General features: G+C 42.3%; 1 protein-coding gene across 3 annotated transcripts in view; it reads right to left on the reverse strand.

The window, feature by feature from the left end:
• The window catches only part of MTUS2 (microtubule associated scaffold protein 2), a 640,565-nt gene that overhangs the window by 137,115 nt on the left and 476,263 nt on the right, over positions 1-27,187 (reverse strand). For all 3 annotated transcript variants that reach the window (XM_031934947.1, XM_031934946.1, XM_026454233.2), the window contains one exon: positions 8,110-8,321. In XM_031934947.1, coding sequence (XP_031790807.1) covers positions 8,110-8,321 — 212 coding nt within the window. The remainder of the gene's footprint in view (positions 1-8,109; positions 8,322-27,187) is intronic.

A 27,187-nucleotide genomic window follows, 5' to 3' on the forward strand; every position in this document is an offset into this window, starting at 1 on the left:
GGACTCCAGGTCCCCCCGACCCTTCTCACCTCTTGCCTGGATTTTTACTCCACTGGCAGAGCCTCCTCCATGCTTTCCCTACCTGGGGTTTTCTTGCTGCCATCCATCTCAAACCTGGCACAGAGTTAATCTTCCTAAAACACAGCCTAAAACACAGTGCTGCAGCTGTTGTCCAAAGCTCAGGGCCTCCTGCCTGCCTCCGCGAGTGCCTCCTCTCTTTTATTTGCGATTCAAGGCCCTGAACTCTTCAGCCTCATTCCCCACCATCATCAGTCCTGCACCCAAAGCTTTAGGCAAATTAGACTCTTAATCTTCCACAGAGTGGCCCTGCCCTCTCCCCACGCTGCACCGCTCTCTGCTCAAGTTCTTCCTGCTGCCCCAGAAGGCCCGATTCCTCCACCTTTGCCTGCTGAGATCTTATGTGTTCCTTGACCCACTTCACAAGCCACACTCCTCTCTCAAGGTGCCCCTGCCCCGGGTACCCTGGCTGCTTGACAGGCTTCACAGTCCACTCTGCCCTCCCATGATTTCAGTGAGCATCTCTTCCCTAGAATTGGAACTCAGGGGCTGAGATGTGGTTTTCAAGTGGTCCATTTACCAGGTGGATGGACCATAGACAGAATGACTAGGATGGACCACTCCCTGTGTTTGGAATTGGAGATGATTGAGGGTGTGTGTCTACTGAGGAGGAGGCAGAGGGATGCAGACCCAGGGAGGGAGGCTTGTGTCATAACCTGCTACAGGCGATGAGGTGCCAGTTTTAGTCCCACATAAGAGGCATTCCAAAAGCCACCAGGTCTCTCAACTCCTGCTAGAAACCTAATGCCAAAGGAACCAAAGAGAAGGCTCAGCCTCAACAGGCAACTACTAGAGGGCTCTCTCTCTCCCCATCTCTCTTTGCACTTGGTGGTGTCTCCAGGGAATAACATGCTAGAAACAGATTCATGATTCAGATGCTCCACAGATGTTTGTTATTTAAATGATTTTTCCCAAAGAGAATAATCTAACTTATATTTTCAAAACTGTGATGGTCCCACACCAGGTATGCTTAGAGCAGGCCACAGGGATCAATAGGCATACCCTATCCCCTGAGGAAGGGCAGAGCACTTGCTGGTGCTTAAGTGTCATGCTCTGCCAACTGAGCAGCAGGCAATGCTTTTCTGGTATTTAAATAATGCTTGATATGGTTTGGCTGTGTGCCCACTCAAATCTCATCTTCAATTGTAGCTCCCACAATTCTCACGGGTTATGGGAGGGACCTGGTGGGAAGTAACTGAACCATGGGGGCGAGTTTTTCCCATGCCATTCTTGTGACAGTGAGTAAGTCTCACAAGATCCGATGGTTTTATAAAGGGGAGCTTCCCTGCACAAGTTCTCTTCTCTTGTCTGCCACCATGGGAGACGTGTCTTTCACCTTCTGCCATGATTGTGAGGCCTCCCCAGCCACATGGAACTGTGAGTTCATTAAACCTCCTTCTTTTGCAAATTGCCCAGTCTCAAGTATGTCTTTATCAGTAGTATGAAAACAGACCAAGAGAACACCCCACAGAGTCAGAGGCACCGAATTAAATCACAGAGCCTGGGCCTGACAGCCCCTTCATTCTGGTCTTGTCCTTGAAACTGGACCCTTAGTAACTCCATTTTATAGAAAAACTGAGGTCTAGGAAAGTTAATAAACTCATCTCTCACAAGAAAGAGGTTCTGGGACTGAGACAACCATATCTCCTCTCATTAGGTTTTGAATATTGCTTTTCGTTTGACTTGTGTTTAGTTGGAGGGGAGTTTACAGCATTTATTTTCAAATACGTTGCCAGTGACATTTAAGTGAAGACTCTGGTATCTACCAGAGGCCATGGGTCTAGAAAGGTTGGGTGGGATGGCCAGGTGACACTCCATGCCCCATCTGCTCTGTGGCCTCTCTGGCCTGCAGGATGGCTATGCTGAATTCTGTATCCCAGAATATCTTAAAGGCACACACTTTTACTACAGACCAGGTTTAATCAACTGCCCACCAGGGTCTGGGGAAAGCCTCAGGCCTCTTCTGCAAAGGAGTGGCTGAAAGTCACCTTTCCTCTCCCATGGCACCTATCTGCCTTCAAAAGAATGTCATTTAATTACTAACAACAACAAAAAGCACAATGATGACAAAGCATAAGTGAGATGAGCTGAATGGGACAATTAGTTTTCACCTTGGTCAGGTAACTATTCTCATCTTATTGCACCTGATTGTGAAATTTATATTATCATCAATAGAGTTGAGTTTTATCAGGCTTCAGTACCAAGGATCTTCCATGAATGTTGAGAAGACTTTGCTATTTTGAGTTTCATTTTCTACTGACCATGATGTTTTACACGACTGACACCACAGGCCAAGGGTTCCTATTACTTCAAAGAGCTGCTTGGCATAGCTGGGGGATTCTATCCCTTGATACCAGGAATATTTTTGATGTTTGGGGGTTGTGCTAAAAAATTCCTTCAGCTGAAGTCCTACAAGTGAAACCATACAGACACTCATGGTTCTTTTAGCAAAGCACTGTGGGGGCACTTATTTTTGTGACACATAATATTCTTTCAGAACAGCAACCACAGGAACCATTAATTTGCCTTGAATTTACCACTTCACTAGCACTCTCTACTGTGTTATACGCTGAATAACTGTCAGAAATGCCACCCTAAGTGCTCACATTTTCTTTAAGCCATTGGTTATTCACGATAAAATTAAGGGAAGAGAAGATAATCGCAGAGCATCATTTATAAGTGGGAGAGGCACAAAACACTATGTTTAAATGACCATGTTTTGGATTTAGGAAGCAACAAAGAGCTTACTGTTTTCAATTCTGACCAGGTATAACTACTGCCCTGAAAGTTCCACTCAGTGGGAAAATCTCTGAAATGTGAAGTCCTTTGGCTGGTGGACGTAACAGCTTCTCTACTGCTTTAGGAGCTCAAGAGCAACATTCATTCTGACGAATCCCTGAATTTAAAATCTGCATGCATTAAACACATAAAGCTAGCGAGCCTTTATTTTCCAAAGGGGTTCTACTGCTGTCTCTTCTCTCTTCCCCTTTAATACACACCCTGCCCTGATGCACGAACCAACCAGGTGTTACGGAGCACTCAAGGTGAGCTGGGGCCAGCTTCACTATGAGGAGTCTGCAATCCATACTAGAGCAATCACTGCACTTTCAAAAAACAGTTCCCCAGTGACTAGATCTCTATTCAGAAGCCATTAACTAATTTACCAAGGGCTTAAAGATATGCAGGGAGCGGGGGCACCCTGCAGACAGCAGGCGTTGGGTGTTCTTGTCCCAATACGCTTTCCTTCCTCTTTGCTCACCCCACATTCTGCTTCTCTCTCCATTGTGCTCTTCCAAGACTCCTTCCCATTATCAATGACGAGGCTTCCACTTGAGCACATAACATTTTTTTATGGCAACAGCTTAAACCATTACGTCATTTTCTGTGTGTTTAACTTTTAGTTTATTGTTTCACCTGTTTTGCAATTGTGCATTCCCCCCTTAATACATCAAAAGCACCCTGATTGTGAGGAGAGGGAGAAATAGCATCATAATATAGTGGAAAAACATGGGTGTTGGGTGTGGCCTGGCCTGGTATTTGTATCTTGGCTCCATCACTTTCTAATTATATTGTCTTCAGAGGACTACGCAAACTCCCCGAGCCTCAGTTTCCCCAAGTATCACATGAGGATGAGATCTACAACAGCTATGGTTGTTGTGAGGGTTAAAATAATATCTGTTAAGTGCCCAGGACATAGTAGATGGTCAATAAATAAGAGCTCTACTGTTAAAGTTCTACCTCTTTCTTTTTTGAATCCTCCCTACCTACCCACCCCATAGAGTAGAGGCAGAGTTGCTAAAGATCGTCTACTAATATATGTGAACTGAAGGTGAAAGGCTGAAGTTCAAATATTCAAAATATATAAAAAATAGACATACTCCTAACTAACAACAACAAGACATAGAGAAAGCAAATACGGCAGAATGTGAAGAATTGTTAAATATGAATTATGGGGTATTTGGATTTTACACTTTCCACTATTCTATAAGAAATTTTTTTTGTGATAAAAGGTCAAATAATAAAAGCCATAAAATACATACACACTTTGAGAAGAAGGAGGTTGGTGCATTATTAATTTTTTGGTAAGCTTAGAGAGTCCAAAAATGCTTGACATTCATTTTCAGGTCTTTTATGCCTAAACTATTTAATAACGTGTAAAAAAATTCAAAACCGTAATCTACAATCACATTCATAAAGTTAACAAAAGAAGAAGAGATACGAAAAATACTGAATAAGTATAATAAATCTGATTACAAGTAACATGAAAATCCATGTACCCTCAAAGATAATGTACATAAAACTCCATGCTGCAGGGTGAGGACCATCCCGTGGATTGTTTCATGGATGAGCCACCAGGGGATGCTAAAGAGTAGCATTCCGGGGAACCACACAGCAAGAGCACCATCACACCATTCAACCTGACCCTGAAAGCGCGAGTCCCTGAGAGTCACACTCATTACTATAGCACTTGGGGGTCTGGGAGCACGGATTTCGCAGATCTGTTTGGCCTTTGGTGAGGAACATGCCTTGCTGCAGGGGCACAGCTGCCTGCAACCAGCGCAAGTGTGAGGCTGCTGTTGGCACCTAAGTGCGGCATCTTAGAATCCCCGGACGCTGGGCTGAGGCTGCGTTAGAGCTGACAACTTTCACAGCTACTCTGCCAGGAGCTATAAAGCATGGGGCAGAGAAGGGAGATTCTTATCTGGGCTTCTAATTCTTCTTCTCTAGTGGTGAGGCTTACTTCCAACATATATTTAAATTAACGGCATCAGCACTTTCAGGTAAAAATATATAGCAGTAACTGAAGAGCTATATTAGAAAATTATTTTCATTTTTATTTTAAAAACATGTATTTTGAGATGGAGTCTCCCTCTGTCACCAAGGCTGGAGTGCAGTGGTGCAATCTTGGCTCACCTCAACCTCCGCCTCCTGGGTTCAAACAATACTCCTGCCTCAGCCTCCCAAGTAGTTGGGATCAAAGGCACGTGCCACCACACTCGGCTAATTTTTTAAATTTTTTTTATTTTTGGTGGAGACAGGGTTTCACCATGTTGGCCAGGCTGGTCGAGCCTGGCCACTAAAAACTATTTTTTTAAATTATTTTTAAAGTACATTCCAGGCCAAGCTCTTCAAGAGCTTTGACTGTGTTTTCACCTTCTCCCACTTGAGAGTAAAATCCTTGAGGTAGATCTTGACAGATATCCTTGTACTCAGAAAAGAATGTTTGATGGAATATTTGTCAAAAAAGTGCCTTTGCCAGCTGGGCATGGTGGCTCATGCCTGTTATCCCAGTGCTTTAGGAGGCTGAGGCAGGAGGATCCCTTGAGACCAAGAGTTTGAGACCAGCCTAGGAAACATAGTGAGACTCATCTCTATAAAGCATCTTTGCACGTTAATTCACTACATTCTCACGATGACTTCGTGAAGTTATTATGAATTCTATTTTAAGTGGAGAAAACTGAGATTCAAAGTTAATGAGTCAGCCAGGGGGAAAGAGAGCAAGGACAGGGATGCTATTCCTGCGGTGACGATGACAAAGTGCACAGAGGGGCAGGAACTTGCTCAAGGTCTCCCCACTGGATCGGCGCAGAGATGGAACTGACTCTGGGTTAGCCCCGTGTCCTCTCTCCACCAGAGTATGCTCCGCAGATGAATATGCTACAGTGTACAAAAGATACACGTGCATTCCTTACAGGACGGAATTCTGGCAGGGCCTTCTAACCAGAAGAGCAAAGAGATCGTGCATTTCCAGGCTATACGGGTCATGCTTCCTCAAAGCTGGCATGCTCGACTCACACCATATCTCATTCACAGTAATAGTGCATGGGTTTCCCACAAGTGTGACATTGGGTACCTTGGGTTCTCCTGACCTGGTAACTTCAGAGGGCTCCATTGTTGAAGGTTTCAAGGCTGCTTTGCCTCTATTTTCCCAGATTCTCCACCCCATGTCACACCTCCTGGTCTAATTCGGTATTACTAGCAAATTCTCAAATCCATCATCTTAAACTACATGGCATGCATGACGGCCTGCATAAAAGATGCTGATTATGTTCAATTAGGACTTTAATTTAAAAAAAAAAAAACAACATTTTATCTTCCGTTTTTTCTTCTGGCATTTATCTGGCGAGAGAAAGAGAGCGTAGAGATCAGAAAGATAGGGAAAAAAATACATTGTGTGGGAGCTGAAATGCCACGGTCATTTTTGAAGCTCATTTGGAGTTACTGGTTGTGATTTACTGAAAAGAAAATGAAATTCATGTCCACCATCCGTCTTGCTGAAACGTCATGCCAAGTGCAGCTGTAGTAGCAGGGAGGTCCACTGGAGACGCCTGCAAATCACCTGCCAGCCGCTGTTGGTCTCTGGTTTGAGAGCCACGTGCGTGCCACAAAGAAGTAAAACCCATGGTCTGCAGGCCAACAAGGAACTTTCCTGGAACATGGAAACGCAGAACTACAGGGACCCCTAATTTTGGCACAGTTACTCTCTCCCCTGCCATGATCCCCAAAGTGGGGCCTAAAAGCTCCAACTTCTAGAACATGGAACATATTATCAATATGTTATATCAACATCTATTGCTTTGTCCATCCTGACTCTTTGGATGATGTCTGAAAGGTGGAGTCCCACAGCAGGCAGCACGGCGATACAAACTGTATCAACAGGATCGCTGAACGTCAAGGAACAGCCCTGTTTTCCTCTTTAGGCACAACCTGACGGTCAGTGGGAAATACGACGAAGCACCTTCCCTAACTGCAAAAATGCTCATCTCGACCATGCCCAGTCAGGCCCCTGGGCTCCTTGAAGATGTGTTTGTAACTTTCTTATGGGGGGGAGTCTTCAGCCACTTTACGCACACTTACCAGATCACGTCACACATCGTGACTAGACCAGAAAGGAAGGCATGAAATTCACATTGGCCATTTTCTGCTGGGGTTAAAATTCTGGTTGGGAAGGAGGCTGAAACTATTGGTAAAATGGAAATTTCAGGGTTGCCTATTCATCTTGTCATTTATTACCACAACAGACTGATAAATGGCTCTTTCTGTTGAAAGCCTTAAACAAACAAAAATAACAACAACGAAAGAACAGCAGTTCAGGCTTCTATACTGGAGTAGAGCGGAAGGTGAAGGATGCCATAAAAGGCCAAAGAGGAAGCTGCCAGGGGACATGGAGTCACTTCACATTCTTCGGCTTTTCTTTTGAAATTGGCCGGATATTTCATTAATTCACTTTCTTATTTGGAGAGCATTTATACAGCACTTGTATAGATACCAGGATGTCCATACACGAATCTCAAAAATGTGCATTTATAATGTTTATGCTTTTTCTCCCCCAAGGACACCTTGGTGACTTCAAGGTGGAGCACAAATGCAATGGGACACTAGGCTCCCACCTCTGTGCCCCGGGGAAAGGCTGGGAAGTTTAACTGCTCCATGGTTAGTAACAGATTCAGTATACACACACAGACCCAGACATTTGCAGAGAAGAAACCAAACTCCCTGCATTTTCAGAAAAATCGAGGATACAGGGAGAATCCGAACCTCTCCCTATGCTGCTCTGGGAACTGGGGCCATGGCCCTGAGTCCCAGGCCAAGCACGTTCCATTGCCCATCAACAGCCGAGGTGGACGGGACTGTGGCCTGTCTCCCTTTGATGTGATGTGAGCAGAAATGTTGGAAAGTGACCTCTCCCTTCGAAAATGCAAACAACCACATGCTCCATTTGCTGCAAAGATCTCACCTGCAAAAACGTTCCTGTACATCCTTTCCTTTCATTTTTTACATAATTTTCTCTTTCGGAATGAAGATTATTAATGATTCTTCCCAGACATATTTCTTTCACACCTAAAGATAAATGTGGCTCCCCAAAGATGATGGGACGCCTCAGGAGATTCTGCCTGAACTCCCGAAAATCCAAACTCCACTCTGATCAAAACTCAAACCCAAAACAGCAACACACACAAAGAACTGTCACCATCACCACCCTCTGCCCCAACCAAAATGCCCTTGGACCTTCACGAAATGGGGCCTCACCTTTCTAAAGAAATGCTGCGTGGCCACGGCAAGTGCATCAAAGCTGCAGATGGCCCTCTTCAGCTCCCCTTGCACGACGCCCAGCTGTCTAGTCTGCCGCTCACACCGCTCCTTCAGCCGCTGCACCAGCTGCCGCTCAGCCTCACGGGCCTGCGGGTCCGGCTTGGGCGGAAACCCATTTCGCGCTGCCGCAGTCCTCTGCTTTGGGTATCCTGTGAGAAAGAAAACCAAACTCCAGTCACCTGTGAAAAAACACACAGCACACAGGTGACAACGGTTTCTTATTACACAGGAGTTCTTCAAGTGGTAGAGAAGAAATTGCCCACGGTTTGTCATCTTTAAGGATTGAAAAGAAAAAACAGACAGGGACTAAAATTATTGTTCCATTAATGTGGTTCTAAGTGCAAGGTTTCATGCTTGGAAAAAGGATAATAGACCAAACTGCCAAATTCCTTCCAGCTTCTGACACTTCTAGGCTTGCTTGGATAGAGAAGCATTTTTTTTTTTCTTAAAGGAGATGGCTCTTTGAAAATGTCTAATGGGAAATCAATCAGTCAATCCAGACAGAAGTCAGACTTATAATCATCTAGCAACCTTTTAATTGCGCACCAGAGAATAACACCTTGATGCCCCTTTCTTCGCCTTAGAGGCTACTTTAGTGACCCTTTTCCTCAATGTCAAGTCCAAGTCACAGCCCTGGCCACCTCTGCTCTAGCAACTTCCGACTTTAAATTCCTACAGGACCAATGTCCTGTGAGGTTTCCTGCAACACACCCCTCCAATGTGACTTGACGCCTCCTCCGTGGCTACAGATGCAGTTTGAGCCACCATCCCCTCTCACTCTCTGATAGGAAGCCCTGCTTCCTCTCTTCCTTCACTACACCACAGCCAGAATGACCTTTGCACACGTGAGGCAGGTCATGACCCATGTGGACCGCTCTGCTCACTTTCTCTCGCAGTAAAAAGAAAGTCCACACACCTTACCATGGCCTGCAAAGCCTTCTGTGACTTGGCTCCGGCCAGGTGAGTGTGAGGGGCTGTAGGGCCACAGAAGAAGGGGCAAGGAGCTCTGCCTGGGGTTGAGGACAGGGTTTTGGGGATAAAGGAGTGGTGATTTTTAGGTTGAAGCTCAAAAAAAGAAAAGGCAAGGTCCTCCAAAATAGCACAGAGGAAAGCACTCTACCATGGCCCAAGACCCGTGGGTGGGCAGGCGCCTTCCTCTGGTCCCTCTGTGGGAGGCGCAGACAGACCCGGGACCCGCAGGCAGTCAGAGAACCCCTGCCATTGACAATGGGCTTACATCTCAAAGGCATGTTCTTTCCTTCGCTCTAGTAGATCACACTCCTAGAGGACATGACACAGACACTGACCGGCACCATCATAAATCCACTTATATTTCAAATGTTTTCTTCCTCCTCTTTTTTCCTCTCCAAGACACCAGGGAGCAACATATAAAACAAATCAGAAAATGGTAGCCCCTTCAGTACCTGGTGGACTGAGACAACGTAGAGTAATGGGTTTGTGAATGTGCAAGTGGCCTCATCTTTTAAGGGGAAAGTGGTTAATTGATCTAAATGCTTCTAGTGGTTAATTTAAGGGTAACCATACTAATTTTAATTAATTCCTTCTCCTCTCAAAAAGTCATCAGAGATTGCCATGTAACCTCACATATGGCATATCTTAAATTATTCTGACTTAATAGCAGAATGTGAAATCACTGCTTCATAGAAACTGTCTTTATGTTAGCAGAGTACATAATATTCCAGAAAACTCACTTGCTTGTTGTAGGCAAATCAACCTGAATATGCCCTTTATCTCAACATTCTCAATGCTGAAAACAAAACAAATATGACTACCAACTAAACATCATCAAGAAAAGGTGAGAGATTTTATTGCCTGTATTAAACTCTAAGACACAGCTTAAGACCAAAGATAGATTTTTTTTTCCCCACAAATGCTGTTTTCCATTTTATTGTTGTGGCTGGTGATTTTATAAAACACTTCAGTGCTTTAATTAATTTGTTGAGGTACCAGGTGCCTGACACTGTTACAATAGAAGGCACTTCTTTTAGAAATCTAAAGGAAATAATAAAACAATTTCCAGCTCAGTGAATTAGAACTAATTGTAACCTATGGTACAGAGAGTCACCTCTGAGCTTGTGGACGTTAGCGGGCGCTCACACTGTCATGTATTTTTGGATGTAAGATTTATTCCTGGGTAGGATAGCTCCTAAGAACGACCACCTTTAATAACATCATCATCATGATGTTAGAAATTATACTCAATGGTAAATGCACAATATAAAAGGATTCAGTGAAATTCTATTCTTGGCACTTACTTTGATATTGGTGTCATTATTACATTGTTTTTACTCACCTATTCAAAATTCCAGTGTTCTACTGAACAACAGTGCAAAAAGCTCACCTCTTCTTCTGGGGCCAGTGAACAACCCGTGTTCTGAGCTAAGACAGAGGCTCCCCCGACAACACCAACTTTTGGGATCAACACACCGAGTGAAAGTCTGGCGGCTCTGTGACACCAAACTACCTTGTGAAACCAATCCTGGTTCAGGACTGGTGCCACTCAATCACTGTCAGAGCACAGATCAAGGCTCCGGCACCTAAGACTTTAGGAAGGAAGAGCTGAGAAACAAAGTTGATTGTAGAGTTCTCTAGTGCTTTAAGTTGAAAAGTGTCCTGCCATTCTCTAAACATATCCAGCGTGACTTTGCCTAGGACGAATAATCATTGTACTGTCACTGGCGTACTGTCACTGGCAGTCTTTTGCCTTTGCTAAAAACAGTATTCTTTCTCGTGCTGTCGATCTTTGTTACTACTTCTACAGCTGATTCCCTGATGTACTGTCTGTCACCTCCTTTCCTGTCCACCCACATGTCAGACGGTCCCCAGGGTGGTGCACAAAGATCGCAGTTCAGGCTCACCACCACCTTGGGGATGGACAGCTTATGACGAATGAAGATCACCGACACAGCCAGCTTCAGAACAGGTGTTTGCTTCTCATTTCTCTCTCAAGAGTCAGCACATAGTGAAGCTAGCATGCACATCTGCTTAGGAAGCACCAGGTTTGTGGGATAATTAGATGGCCAACTTCTGGAGGGTGGTGGTCACAGGCAGCTCACAGGGCACATGGTGGGCCTGGCATGAGAAGTGGCGTTGGTGTGGTGGTGACCCACTCCTGACCTCTTCCCCATCATATTTCTCAGAAAGAGCCACCACGCAGGCTTTAAAGGAGGGGCATGTCATGTTCCCCCACGACACTTTCAGATGTAGCAGTGTTTTGTTATCACCTCCTTCCCTGCTCCTTGCAGTACTTCTATTGCTTCTGGGTGGTCTAAGGTTCAAAGCAGAAAAGCAGGCAGGCACGCCACTGACCTCACTGTGCAGGCAGCCAGAACCTACTTAGACGCTTTCCAAAGAAGTAACACTCTGGTCTCCTACAATGCCTATCTGATTTCCACCCAGCTGAACTAGGAAATGGATATTAGTGAACAGGGGCCTTCAACACAGGGCTTACCAACGGATTCAGAATCTTTAAATGCAAGGAAAATAGAGTAGAATTGCCAATTTTTTACTCACTGGCCCTAGGACACTACCCAACTGTTAATGAGCCTTATCTCCAATGTACTTCCCTTTCTGTGTGAAATATACAAGCAGAAATACCTAGATTAGTGTTTTGTCATGACCTACACACAAAGCTGACTTCACATGCATGCTTCATGTCATGTGGTTTTTGACGACAAAACCATTTGACACCTTCTATTCAGCACTTACTCTGTGAATGAGACTGTGCAAAGCACGGACCTACACACAAAGCTGACTTCACATGCATGCTTCATGTCATGTGGTTTTTGACGACAAAACCATTTGACACCTTCTATTCAGCACTTACTCTGTGAATGAGACTGTGCAAAGCACGGCGGGAAATGAAAAGAAGTAAAGCCCAGTCCTTGCCCTCAGGCAATCCATTGTCCTATAGCGGCCTGGCCAGGCCTGGCTCCTGGTCTTCTGACTGCCTTGCCCAGGGCTCTTACCAATTAAGCACATTGCTGAACCACTCTACAACATCTCTAACAGATCTCCCTGGTTTGGGCGCATACTGTAAATCTAGAACTCCCTCCTGCCATCTAAATGTTACCCCAATCATAATTTCTTTGTAGCCATCCTACTGGCTACATAACTCTGGTCAGGAGAAGACAGAATCCATGCTGATCTCAGTGGCAGCTGGTAACTGTGAGGCCTCCAGGGAGAAGCTGGTGACCTTCTACAGCACAAAGGTGGATGCAAACAGTTCGCGTGCAAAGGCTAGGCATTGCGTGCAAACGCTGAGCACTGGAGAGGACACGGCCTTTGAAAATGGAAAGAAAATATTAAAAATTCATCGGCAGTCATCCAGTCCCTATCCAGAGGATTGTAATGGATGAAAAAGCTTGGTTTAATTTTAAAGCTGGAAAACTTAACTGACACAGTAACACACAGTGCCACATGGGAACCTGCATATTTATAACATCAGAGATGGCCCATGACCTTCACACCATAGACAAGAAGGCAAATAAGTGTAGGACAGAACTCTGATAGCTTCCCACTTGAAGACAAAGCACTTCATGGGTTTGGTCAGCATCATAACAGACAGCAGGACACCCTAGGGAGTCCATGCACTGATTTCTTTGTGGACTTGGACAGGCTTTATTTGTATTAAACCAATCTAAATTTATTTCAGAAAACGCTGCCCAGTGGCCCACTATTTTCCTACTTAGTACTGGCAATGGCTTGGCTGGGGTGAGCTGGTGGTGGGGAGAGGCTGAGCAGATGGCGTGTGGGTGGGGATTTCCTTCCAGCTGGTCCTAAGTACAGACGGGGGCAGGAATTACAAATTTGGGTAGCACCGGGCCATCCCTAAGTACGCCCTGTACTTATGCAAGGTACTTCCAAGGTAGGAGCAGATTCTTTCATGTTTTGATGCACAGAAGAACCGAAAAAACACGAAGCTACAATCAGGGTTTCCAGATCCAACAATAAACGCTTTGTTCATATAACCCACTCTCTAGACAAGATAAAACGTGGCATACAATATTTTCAACTTTACAAAACTTATTGTTATTTACAAGAAGTACAGGTGCTATTTATCGAGGTAAATCTGAATCCCTTTTTTCTCCAAAGGTAAAAAATAGTGGCTTAATGGTGTTATGACAATTGCCAAATTTTTATATTCAAATATAGCTACTTCTGGCCAAGATAAAGTAAGTGGGATCAGACTTACCCTCTCATTTGAAACCAGCAAACAAACAAACAAAAAGCCCCAAATATACAAGACAATGGTTTTCAAGACATGAAACTTTAGGCAATGAAGCACAGTGATCCCTGAGAGTCAGAAAACAAGCAAGGTGAACCTACAGTTGCTGAAGCTCATTACCCATGTGACTTTTCGAACTGTGGTGCAGGGAATCGGGGCTCTCAGGTGGAGCCCGGAGGTTTCTCTGAGTTGAGAAAGTGGATCTGGGGGCTCCGGGAGGTCAGGAGTTAGAGCCTACAAGGTAGAGTACCAGAGAGAACTGAGCTCCACCAAGAGAATTCTGAGGATCTGAGGAGTGACCTCGAATTTTCAGCCAGGTTCTGATCAGTGCACGCCTGCCTGTGGAGAGAGGATCTCAGGTTGGGGACAGAACTCTGCCAAGGACTAGTGGGACAATACTTCGAGTCCACCAAAGGCCACAAATAGTTTCTGTTCCCAGCAGCCAGCGTGGAACACCTCATACTTCATGGGCATCAGGTAAAGCACTCAGACAGGTTTTGCTCAGTAGTGTAGAAAAATTGGCCGGGAAGGACTGCTGATCAGTACCTGCCTAATAAGGCTGAAAAGCAAAACCCAGAATGATCAGACTCCTTCCGAGTGACATAACTTCACTCCAGAAAAAAACTTAAGAATACTATGGGGGCTAGGCATGGTGGCTCATGCCTGTAATCCCAGCACTTTGGGAGGCTTAGGCGAGTGAATTGCTTGAGCCCAGGAGTTAGAGACCAGTCTGGGCAACACAGCAAGACCCACCTCTATAAAACATATAAAAATCAGCTGCGTGCGGTGGTGTGCATCTGTAATCCCAGCACTTTGGGAGGCTGAGGCACGAAGATTGCTTAAGCCAGGGTTGATCACCCTGGGCAATATAGTAAGACCTTGTCTGTACAAAATCCTTAAAAAATTAGCCAAGTGTGGTGGTGCGTGCCTATAGTCCTAGTTACCTGGGAGACTGATGTGGGAGGATCGGTCGAGCCAGGAAAGTGGAGGCTGCAGTGAGCCATTATCTTACCATTGCCGCAATGGGCAACAGAGTGAGACCCTGTCTAAAAAAAAAATACTATGGCAATAAAAATATATCCAATACTCATAAAGGAAAATTCACGATGCCTGTCATCTAAAAAACATGCCCTGGCATGCAAACAAGCAGGGTGATACCACCCATAATGAGAAGATGCAATCAATTGAAACTGACCAAAAGATGACACAGATAATAGAATTACTAGACAGGGACAGTTAAATAGTTGTTGTAAATATATTTTGTATATTTAAGAAGCTAGAGGAAAAACTTAACATGTCAAGTAAGACAAGGAAGGCAAAAAAGACCTAAATAAGAACTGTAGAGAAAAAAATTCCAATGTCTGAGATGAAAAATACACTGAAAGGAATGAAGAACAGATTAGATATTGCATAAGAAAAGATTCGTGACACAAATTTTCATATTTTCAGCATTAATGATAGTAGGCAAAAAGTGGAAACTACCAAAATGCCCACCAACTAATGCGTGGATAAACAAATTGTTTTATATCCATACAACAGAATATTATTCAGCCATCAAAAGAAATAAAATATTGATTCATGGATGAATGTTAAGAACATCACTAAGTGAAAGACACAGACACAAAAAGCCTCAAAGCATAGGATTCCATTTATACGAAACTTCCAGAGTAGATTCAACCCATAAAACAAAAAAGACTAGTGGTTGCCAGGGATCACTGAAATGTACACTTGAAAAGGGCAAATTTTATGGCATGTGAATTATAGTTTAACTAATAAAAACCACTCAATAAGGATATTTTGATAGGCCCATTTGGACACGGGGATATTTGGTTGCCATTTGATCAAAAGGCCGGCGTCAAAACAGTTGCGTCAGAATGTCCTATCTTTAAAATACGGTCTCTGCTATCAGAAAAGCTGGAGCTACAGAAGACTGACAGCTCTGACATGTTGGTGCTTTACATGCATCATCACTCACCTTCACCATAACCCTGCAGTATGGGTAAAATTTCCATTTCACAGAAGAAGAAACTGAGAGAGAAGTTGTATAATTTCCGCAAGGTCACACATGATTCACCAAATCAGGATTAAACTCAGTTCAGTCTATTTTCTGCCACTACCACCTGGCAAGATTTACAAAATGCAGCGGAAGGGTTTCTAGTGAAGGCAACTAAGAACCAACACTTGCAGATGCATACAAGAAGAGAACAGGTAGATGAGGTTGTTCAAAGCAGCAAAGGAAGGAACAAGTTTCAGAAAGAAAGGAGTCATCAATAACATCAAATGCCAGTGCTAAGGAACAGGACATATCTATTAAGAATTACTAAGGCCAGGCACAGTGGCTCACTCATGCCTGTAATCCCAGCACTTTGAGAGGCCAAGGCAGGACAATGGCTTGAGCTCAGGTGTTTGAGACCGCCCTGGGCAACATAGAGAGACCTCATCTCTACAAAAGCAAAACAAAATAAAACAAAACAAAACCAAAATTAGCCAGGTATGGTGGTACATGACTAGAGTCCCAGCTGCTTGGAAGGCTGGGAGGGGATGACTGCTCGAGCCTGGGAGGTCAAGGCTGAAGTGAGCTGACATACACTGCACTCTAGCCTGGGTGACAGAGTGAGACCCTGTCTCAAAAACAAAACAAAACAAAACAAAACAAAACAAAACAAAACAAAACAAAACACCTTACTAACCAAGAAATCAGTAGTGGCCTTTGTAGTAGAATAGTGGGGTGTCTAGATGGTAGCAGGTAGAGTCATTTGTAAGCACGGGGACCGGGATGGGGAACATAAACAATTTTTTCTCAAGACTGGGTGTCCAGATGGGGAGAAAAATGTGTCAGAAATATGAGGGTCAAGGGATGTTTGTTATTCTGGCTTGTTTTGTTTTGGGGATGGGAGAGATGACAGAAAAGACAGTTCCTGCCATGATTCAATTTACAGTCCAGGAGGGGAGAGAAGCTCTCCTTAAATGAGCCACCTAGAAAGCTTCTCCTAGACCAGATGTCATTTGAAGGCCCAAAGGCCTGATGGAGGCACTAACCATTTCAGTTGATTTTCTCTGATATTCAGTAATCTGAAAAAAGAAGCATCATCATCAAAAAGAAATGAAGATCCCGGAAAAAGAAAAACTGTCCCTCCCAGCTCCACCATGGTTATGTAGCATTTCCAAGTTGCCATTCTTTAGGACTCGAAATCCACCTGTGGTGGCAAGACCCTACACTTGCCTTCAGTGACTGCCCTTTCATGTACATACCCTGCTGCTATGAACTGACTGTTTGTGTGCTCTCAAGATTTATATATGGAAGCCCTAATTCCCAATGTGATGACATCTGTAAGTGGGGCCTTTCCGAGGTGATTAGGTCCTGAGAGTGGGGGCCTCATGAATGGGATTAGTGCTCTTATAAGAAGAAATATGAGAGCAATAATCTGTCTCTCCCACATGTAAGGCTACGGCAAAAATATATTCATCTGCGAACAAAGAAGAGGACCCTCACCAGAAACAAATCAGTCAGCACCTTGCTGTTGGATTTCTCAGCCTCCAGAATCATGAGAAAAAAATTCTATTGTTTAAGTCACCCAATCTATGGTATTTGTTATAGCAGCCCAAGTGGACTAAAACAACTGCATAACAACCATGCACATGAAGAGACACCACTCTCATGACTATATTATATTATGTATTAAGAGGAAGATTATCTTGGGTGAGCCTGGCCTAATCAAGTAAGTCTACTAAAAGCAGAGTTTTCTCCAGCTGGTCATAGAGCTGCAAGTAAGAGATTTGAAGTCTGAGAAGGATTCAACACACCATTACTGCTTTGAAGATAAAGGGGGGCACATAGCAAGGCATGTGGGTGGCCCTATGAGCTGAAGGTGGTCCCTGACTGATAGCCAGCAAGGAAACAAAAACTCTAGTACTACAAGCACATGAGCTAGATTCTACCAACAACTTAAATGACTTTAAAAGCAAACGTTCTCCAGAGCCTCCAGTCAAGAATTCAGCCTGGCTGACATCTTCATATCAGCCTTGTGATAATTTGAGCAGAGAATTCAAGTTAAGCCACATCTGGATGTCTAACCTACAGAACTGTGAGTTAATAAATAAACGTTATTTTAAGAAAAAGAAAGGGAAAGGAAAAGTAGTGAGGATATAGCAAGAGAAACTATCCAGAATGAAACACAGAGAGAAGAAATACTCAAAGAAATGAACAGAATATCACTTTGAACAGGATCTGTAGGGCAACTTCAAGAGGCCTAATATATGTGTAATTGGAGTCCCTGAAGATGAAGAACTAGGACTGAAAATATTTGAAAAAACAATGGGCAAAACACCCCAAATTTGATGAAAGCTATAAAAACAGATCCAAAAATCTCAACAAACTTCAAGCACAAAAACACGAAGAAAACAACGTCAAGGCATATTGTAATTAAACTGCTCAAAATCCATGAAAAAGAGAACTTCTTTAAAGCAGCCAGAAAAAAAGACACATTATGTACAAATACCCAAAGATAAGAATAACAGATTTTCCACTAGACATCATTCAAGATAGACATAAACAAAACAGCATCTTTAAATATTTAAAGAAAAAAATACCAACTTGGATTCTGAACAAAGCAAAAATATTTATCAAAAGTACAGGTGAACAAAATCCAACAGAAATCACCACCAGCAAACCTCCACTACAATAAATGTTAAAGGAAGTCCTTCAGACAGAAGAAAAATGATACCAGATAGAAATGTGGACCTACACAAAGAAATAAAAAATACTAAAAATGGCAATTAAATGAGTAACTCAAAAGACTTTTTATTATTTAAATTTCTTTAAAAGAAAACTGAGTGTTGATAATCAATAATAATAACAATGTAGTATAGGTTCATAATATATGTAGAAGTAAAATATCTAATAACAATAGCACAAATGCCAGGGGAGAGATGGAAATATGCTGTTATAACATTCTTACACCATGTACAAAGTTATATAATGTCACTTGAAGCTAGAATGTTGAAAGCTAATGACATATATCATGAAACATCCACTGGATAAAACAACCACTGTGAACACAAAAATAAGAGACAGATAGCTAATACATGAACAAAGGAGATAAATGGAATCATAAAAAACTATCCAATGCCAAAAGAAGGCAGTAAAAGCGGGAAAAGAAAAGAAAGAACATATGGGTTACACAGAAAATATGGCAAGATGGTAAATTTAATCTCAATTATATCAGTAATAACATCAGATGTACACGAAAGGCTGAGACTGCAGATTGGATAAAAACATAAGATCTAATTACATGAGGCCTATAAGAAGCCTACTTAAAAATAAATAGAATTATAGATGAAAACGTTAGTACGGAAAGATTATACCAGGCTGAAACTAACAGAAAGCTAGAGTGGCTCTATTAACAATGAAAAAAGGAGATTTCAAGGAAAAAATTATTACCAGGGATAAAGAAGTTCATTTCATAATGATAAAGTGGCCAATTCATCAAAATGATAAACTAAAACTTTATATACCTTATAGAGCTGATTCAGAATATATGGAGGAAAGGCTGATAAAATTGACAAAGGAAACAGACAAGTCTGCAATTACAGTCTGAGATTTCAAGTCCTCTCTCAGCTACTGAAAGAACATGTAGAGAGAAAATCAGTAAGGGTATAGAATACTTGACAATGCTTCAACCAACCTGACCTATGACATTTGTAGAACACTCCACACAGAAACAGCAGAGTAAATGCTGTTTTTAAGTATGCATGAAATGTTTACCAACGTAGATCTTGTTGTGGGTCTTAAAACAAGGCTCAATAAATCTAAAAGGATTCGAGTCATCTGTGACATAATAAGAAATATATATTTGGTCTCTGCCCCCAATTTCTGACACAGAGCTCCTAAAACCCTTGGAATTTCCTGGGTAACAAAAGCATCATTTGCTCTAATGATAGACTCTCTTGGTAGCTCCCGGATAGTTTCAGGATAGGAGCTGGTCACCAGAAAGACCAAGCCATGATTAGAAGCTTCGAACTTTCAGCTCCCTCTCTCCCCTTCCTCCATGGCTGGAGACTGAGTTAAGAATCAGTCATGCCTGTGTGATGAAGCCTTACCAAAATCCATAAAGTACAGGATTCCGAGGGCTTCTGGGTTGGTAAACGCACCGAGGTATCAACACGGTGGAGCGCCCTCTCTCTGTGGGACACCAGCTCCTGCACTCGGGACCCCTCTGGACCTGACTATGTGCCTCCTCATCCAACTCTTCATCTGTATCCTTCATCATATCCTTCATAATAAACTGGTAAATAAGTAAGATGTTTCCCTGAGTTCTGTGAGCTGTTATAATAAATTATTCAACTTAAGGAGAAGATTGTGAGAACCTCCAATTTGTAGCCAGGTCAGACAGAAGTGTGGGTCACATACACACCTACTACTTTTAGTTGGCACCTAAAGTGAGGGTCAGTCTTGTGAGATTGAGCCCTTAACCTGTGTGGCCTGTGCTAACTCTGGGTAATTAGTGTTATACTTGAATCAAATTGTAGGACACTCGGGTGGTGTCCACAGAGAAGTGGAGAATTGCTTGGTGTGGAAACCCCACATGTGTGGTGTCAGAGGTGCTGTGACGGGAGGAGTAGGTTTGTTTTGTTTTTTTTAATCATCCAAAGTATGTTCTCCAACCAAATTAGAATTACAAATTAGAGATCAATAATAGAAAGATCCCTAAGAGGACCCCAAATATGATCAAACTAAGCAATACACTTCCAAATAATCATGGACCAAAGAAGAAATCCAAAAGGGAAATCTGAAAATATTTTGAACTCAATGAAGATGAAAACCGAATGTGTCAAAATGTGTGGACTATAACTAAAGCAACTTGTACAGAGAGATTTACTGTACTAAACACATACATAATTAACAAAAGACCTCTAACAAATGACATCAGCTAATTAAACGCAGTATAAGCAGAAGAAGAGTGAAAAGAACAGAAATCAGAAAGTGAGGGAAAATGGCAGATGGGAGGCAGGACTAACTTACGGCTCCCACTCATATGGACAGAGCAGCTTATGGAGACACACTGGGAACTTTTGCTCCAAGAACTATTGAAGAACACACCAGGAAAGCTGAGAGAATCCACAGACCCTTTGAAAGAGGTGGCTTGTTGCTGCGGGCTCCATGACACAGCTGAAAAACTATGAGTGTCCGAAGTGTGAAAGGGGAGCGACTGACCCCAAACACACATCCTCACTGGGGAGCCTGAAGAACCAGATCTCGGGAGAAGGATCTGACCTTACCGAGAGCAAAGACAAATTTAGAGAGCTGAGCAAAATATAGGGGCAGGGGCAGCAGTGGAAGAGTCCCGTGGGCACTCTCGAACCCCCGGGAAGCCATTTCTGCCTTTGTCTCTCAGGGGTTCTTGGGGGAGGGGTGCCAGTGGAACGGGGGAAAGATCACAGGGAGAAGGAAACTTCCAGCTGAACTTTGAAACAATTTGCGCAGTTTCCTGGACAGAGTCTGCAGAGGAGGTGATCTGGGAGTACAGACAGGAGCACAGAAGCCGCTACAGGTGGGGAGGCATGAAACCTGAAAGTCCCGCTTGCTTTCTCAGCAGGGAGGCTTTTAGCCTGGGGCATGTCCCTCTCGTGCTGTTGGGGGGACACAGTGGGAGTGAAAGTGGCCTTGTAAGGCCTATCACTGCCAGCTTTCCCCCTAGTGACCTGCGTGACCCAGCAGAGGCAGCCATAATGCCCCTGGGAACATAATTCCATTGGCCTGAAACTGCACCCCCATCCTGCACAACAGCCCCAGGGAGCCCCCTCTACCAAGGAGAGTCTGAGCCCACACATGTCTAAATCTGCCCCCACCTGATTGTCTTTCTCTACCCATCCTGGTAGCTGAAGACAAAGAACACGATCTCTTGGGAGCTCTAGGGCCCTGCCCACCACCTAAGAAACCAAATACTTATCATCCAGGTGGCATTAGGGCAAGCTTGTATCCTTCCTACACTACTGCAGCTGAGGCTCTCTTGAAAGTGCCGCCTCCTGACTGGAGGCCAACCAACACTAAGCCAGCGTACTAAACAAAACTACAACCGAGGACCCTCTCAGAGTCCATTTCACTCCCCTGCTACCTCCACTGGGACAGGTGCTCCTCACGGCTGACAGACCTTAAGACAGATGACGTCACAGGAATCTTTGCAGACACTCCCCAGTACCAGCCTGGAGCCTGGTAGCTCAGCTGGGTGGCTAGACCCAGAACAAACATAACAATAGCTACAGTTCAGCTCTCAGGAAGTCCCATCCCTAGAGGAAGGGAGGAGAACACCATGTCAAGGCAGCACCCCGTGTGACAAAAGAATCTCAACAATAGACCTTGAGCCCCAGATCTTCCCTCCAACATAGGTTACCCAAATGAGAAGGAACCAGAAAAACAGTTCCGGTAGTATGACAAAACAAGATTCTTTAACACCCCCGAAAGATCACACTAGCTCACTAGCAATTGAGCCAAACCAAGAAGAAACCTCTGAATTGCCAGAAAAATAATTCAGAAGTTTGAGTATGAAGCTACACATGGAGGCACCAGAGAAAGGTGAATACCAACTTAAAAAAAAAAAGTTACAGGACATGGATGAAAAATCTCCAGAGTAATAGATAGCATAAATAAATAAAAAACAACCACAACTTCTGAAAATGAAGGACACACTTAGATAAATGCAAAATACACTGGAAAATGTCACCAATAGAATCAAACAAGCAGAAGAAAGGAATTCAGAGCTCAAAAACAAGACTTTTGAATTAACCCAATTCAACAAAGACAAAGAAAAAAAGAATTTTAAAAAATGAACAAAACCTCCAAGAAGTTTGGGATTATGTTAAATGACCAAATCTAAGAAAAAATTGGTGTTTCTAAGAAAGGAAAGAAATCCGAAACTTTGGAAAACAAATTTGAGGGAATAATCAAGGAAAACCTCCCTGGTCTTGCTAGAGATCTAGATAGCTGAATACAAGAAGCTCAAAGAACACCCAGGAAATTTATCGCAAAAAGATCATTGCCTAGGCACCTAGTCATCAGGTTATCTAAAGTGAAGACAAAGGAAAGAATCTTAAAAGTTGTTAGGAAAAAGTATCAAGTAATTTATAAAGGAAAATCTATCAGATTAACAGCAAATTTTTCAGCAGAAACCCTACAAGCCAGAAGGGATTGGGGATTTAGCCTTCTTAAACAAAACAATTGTTAGCCATGAGTTTTTTATCCAATGAAATTATGCTTCATAAATGAAAGAAAGATACAGTCTTTTTTCAGACAAACATATGTTGAGAGAATTTGCCACTACCAGGCAGCACTACAAGATCTGCTAAAAGGAGTTGTAAATCTTGAAACAAATTCTCAAAATACATCAAAATAGAACTACCTTAAAGCACAAATCTCATGGGATGTATAAAACAATAACACAATGACAAAAACAACAACAACAAGGTATTCAGGCAACAACCAGCATGATGAATAGAATAGTACTTCACATCTCAATACTGACATTGAATGCAAATGGCCTAAATGTTCCACTTAAAAGATACAGAATGGAAGAATGGATAAGAATTCACCAACCAAACATCTGCTGTCTTCAAGAGACTCATCTAACAACACATAAGGACTCACATAAACTTAAGGTAGAGGGGTGGAAAAAGATATTCCAGGCAAATGGATACCAAAAGCGAGCAGGAGTAGCTATTGTTATATCAGACAAAACAGACTTTAAAGCAAAATGTTAAAAAAGACAAAGAGGAACATTATATAATGACAAAAGGACTAGTCCAACAGGAAAATATCACAACACTAAATGTATATACACCTAACATTGGAGCTCCCAAATTTATAAAACATTTACTATTAGACCTAAAAAGAAGAGATAGATGGCAACACAGTAATAGTGGGAGACTTCAGTACCCCACTGACAGCACCAGACTGGTCATCGGGACAGAAACTCAACAAAGTAACAACGGACTTAAACTATATCCTAGATAAAATGCATTTTGCAGATATTTACAGAACATTCTACCCAACAACTGCAGAATGTACATTCGTCAGCATGCGGAACATTCTCCAAGACAGACCACAGGATAGGCAATTTATCCATCTGAAAAAGGGCTAATATCAAGAATCTACAAGGAACTTAAACAAATTTACAAGAAAAGAAACAAACAACTCCATCAAAAAGTGGGCGAAGGAAATGAACAGACACTTCTCAAAAGAAGACATTTATAAGGCCAACAAATACATGAAAAAAAGCTGGTCATTAGCAAAATGCAAATCAAAATCACAACGAGATACCATCTTACACCAGTTAGAATGGTGATCATTAAAAAGTCAGGACACAACAGATTCTGGAGAGGATATGGAGAAATAGGAATGCTTTTACACTGCTGGTAGGACTGAAAATTAGTTCAACCATTGTGGAAGATGATACAGTGATTCCTCAAGGATGTAGAACCAGAAATACCATTTGACCCAGCAAATCCAGTATATACCCAAAGGATTATCAATTATTCTATTATAAAGATACATGCGGCCGGGCATGGTGGCTCACGCCTGTAATCCCAGCACTTTGGGAGGCCGAGGTGGGTGGATCTCCTGAGGTCAGGAGTTTGAGATCAGCCTGGCCAACATGGTGAAACCCCATCTCTACTAAAAATTTTAAAAATTAGCCAGGTGTGGTGGCACGCACCTGTAATCCCAGCTACTTAGGAGGCTGAGGCAGGAGAATCTCTTGAACCCAGGAGGCAGAGGTTGCCGTGAGCTAAGATCATGCCACTACATTCCAGCCTGGGCGACAGAGTGAGACGCCATCTCAAAAAGAAAAAAAGACACATGCACATGTATGTTTATTGCAGCACTATCCACAATAGCAAAGACTTGGAATCAACCCAAATGCCCATCAATGACAGACTGGATACAAAAAATGTGAGACATATACACCATGGAATACTATGCAGCCATAAAAAAGGATGAGTGCATGTCCTTTGCAGGGCCATGGATGGAGCTAGAAACCATCATTCTCAGCACACTTACAGAGGAACAGAAACCCAAATACCGCATGTTCTCACTCACAGGTGGGAGATGAATAATGAGAACGTGTGGACACAGGGAGGGGGGTGGGGGCGAGGGGAGGGATAGCATTAGGAGAAGTATCTAATGTAGGTGACGAGTTCATCGGTACAGCAAACCACCATGGCACGTGTACACCTATGTAACAAACCTGCACATTCTCCACATGTATCCCAGAACTTAAAGTATAATTTTAAAAAAGTATATTAAAATATTATAATAGAAATCTATAATTATCTACCACTTACAAATATAATAAGCTGTGTGGAACATAAAATAAAAGCTTTTAAATGTGAGGACTAGGACCTTCTTTTTCTCTTGCCCAAATTCCTATCTAAGGGACCTGGGGGAGTCACACCCTGAAAACTATAAAATCTCATCAGACAGGTTTTATGAACCCTATATAATGTAGCTTACTTTCCAACCTCACTCTGGTATACAGCATAACATGACAGATAGCAGATGCTGAAAGAAGTAGAAAAAGATTTTATCCCACAATATATTTAACATGTTTTGAAATGATCCTGTAATGTTGTCTTTTGTGGGAATAATTTGCATCAGATTAATGTTCCATTAATGTAGTCAGACCTCTCCCTTTGTAGGCTATCTCAGATCTGGAGAGATTACCTGAGAGCCTGAGAGCTTTGAAATCTGCAGAGAGACAATTTCCATCTATTCTCTCTGAGGACTGCCACATATGAGGCTTCACTTACATACTAAGAACCTTGGTCTCCACAACCCCCTTAGCTTAACTCAAACATTACTTTCTACTGATTTCAAGTTTTAGACATTAGCTTAACTCTCCCAACCAACTGTCAACTAAAGAATCCCTAAAACTCACCTATGATCTCCCCAGCCTTCTGCTTTGAGATGTCTGGCATTTTTAAGGCCAAACCAATGTAAACCGTTCTCACATTGATTTATGATTTTCCTGCAATCCCTGTCTCCCTGAAATGTATAAAATCAAGCTGTAATCTGGCTGCCTCTGGCACACTTTATCAGGACTTCTAGAGATTGTGTGGCCTGGGCCATGGTCACTCATATTGGCTCAAAATTACCTCTTTAAACATATTTTGGCAGAATTTGAATTTTTCTATTATCAAATGTATTTTCATATGTGGAAAATAAGCACTATTTTTGTAAATTAATAAAATTTATAGTAATTTAAAACATAAGCAAGAAATATATCCAGAATATAAAACTCTCAAAATTCAATAATAAGAAAACAACCCAATTTAAAAAATGGAAAAATATTTGGATATTTTATCCAAGAACATACACAGCTGTCAAACACATAGAAAGATACTCAACATTATAACATCATTAGTTAATCAGAAAAGGCAAATTAAAATCACAATGAGGTATCATGACACACATAGTAGAATGTCTACAAAAAAAGACTGATTATATCAAGGGTTGGCAAGAATGTGGAGAAACTGGAACTGTCATATGCTACTGTTGAAAATGTAAAATGGTACAACCACTTTGGAAAACAGTTTGGAATTTTAAAGAAGTTAAACATGTAGCTACCACATGACCTAGCTACTTCATTCTTAGGTATTTACCCAAGAGAAATGGAAGCAGATGTTCATACCAAGATTTGTACAAATATTGTACATTTGTACAAAGATTTGGTTTTACTTATTATAGCCAAATTCTGGGGGAAAAGCCCCGATTTCCATCAACAAGTAAATAGTGATATCTACATAATAGAATTCTATGCACCAGTAAAATGGAATTGGCTATTACCAGATGGATGAATCTAAATTATGTTGAAAGAAGCCAGTAAAACTAGCATAGATATTAAATGATTCCATTTATATAAAACTTTAGAAAATACAAACTAATCTCTAGTGACAGAACAGATCAGTGGTTGTCTGGGGTTTGGGGTGGGGGTGGAGAATGGCAGGCAGGTGGAATGACAAAGGGGTCCTAGGAAACTCTGAAGGTTGGTGGACATGTGTGTTACCTTGCATGGGGTGATGGTTTCACAGCTTTGTACACATGGCAAAACTTACCAAGTTCTATACGTTAAACATAGGGTAGTTTAGTATTTGTTCATTATTCCACAATAGGTATGTTTTACAACTATAATGCCACAAACTTTCTTCAGTTTAGTTTTTGTTTTGGTATAAATATTAATTTTCCATCCTTTTACTTATACATTTTAAATATTTTTATATTTTAGAAGTATACTTTGGAAACGATCTAAAGCTAGATTTTACAGCATAAAATGCACTTGAAACATACTTTTTCACTGTTTAATAAGTGAATGCAGCCTGGTAATCTATTTTTAAAATTTTTATTTTATTTTATTTTATTCCTTTTTCGAGATGGAATCTCGGTCTACTGCCGAGGCTGGAGGGTAGTGGCATGATCTTGGCTCACCGCAACCTCTGCCTCCCAGGTTCAAGTGATTCTCCTGCCTCAATCTCCCGAGTAGCTGGGACTACAGGCACATACCACCACGCACGGCTAATTTTTGTACGTTTAGTAGAGACGGGGTTTCACCATGTTAGCCAGGCTGGTGTCGAACTCCTGACCTCAGGTGATCCACCCACCTCAGCCTCCCAAAGTGCTGAGATTACAGGTGTGAGCCCCTGCGCCTGGCTCTGGTCATCTAAATCTTTGAGTTAGTTTAGAGAGTATAGTTCGTATACAGTCATTATGACATATTTGAC

The sequence above is a fragment of the Piliocolobus tephrosceles genome, chromosome X (genome assembly GCF_002776525.5).
Source record: "Piliocolobus tephrosceles isolate RC106 chromosome X, ASM277652v3, whole genome shotgun sequence".
NCBI classification, from domain to species: Eukaryota; Metazoa; Chordata; class Mammalia; order Primates; family Cercopithecidae; genus Piliocolobus; species Piliocolobus tephrosceles.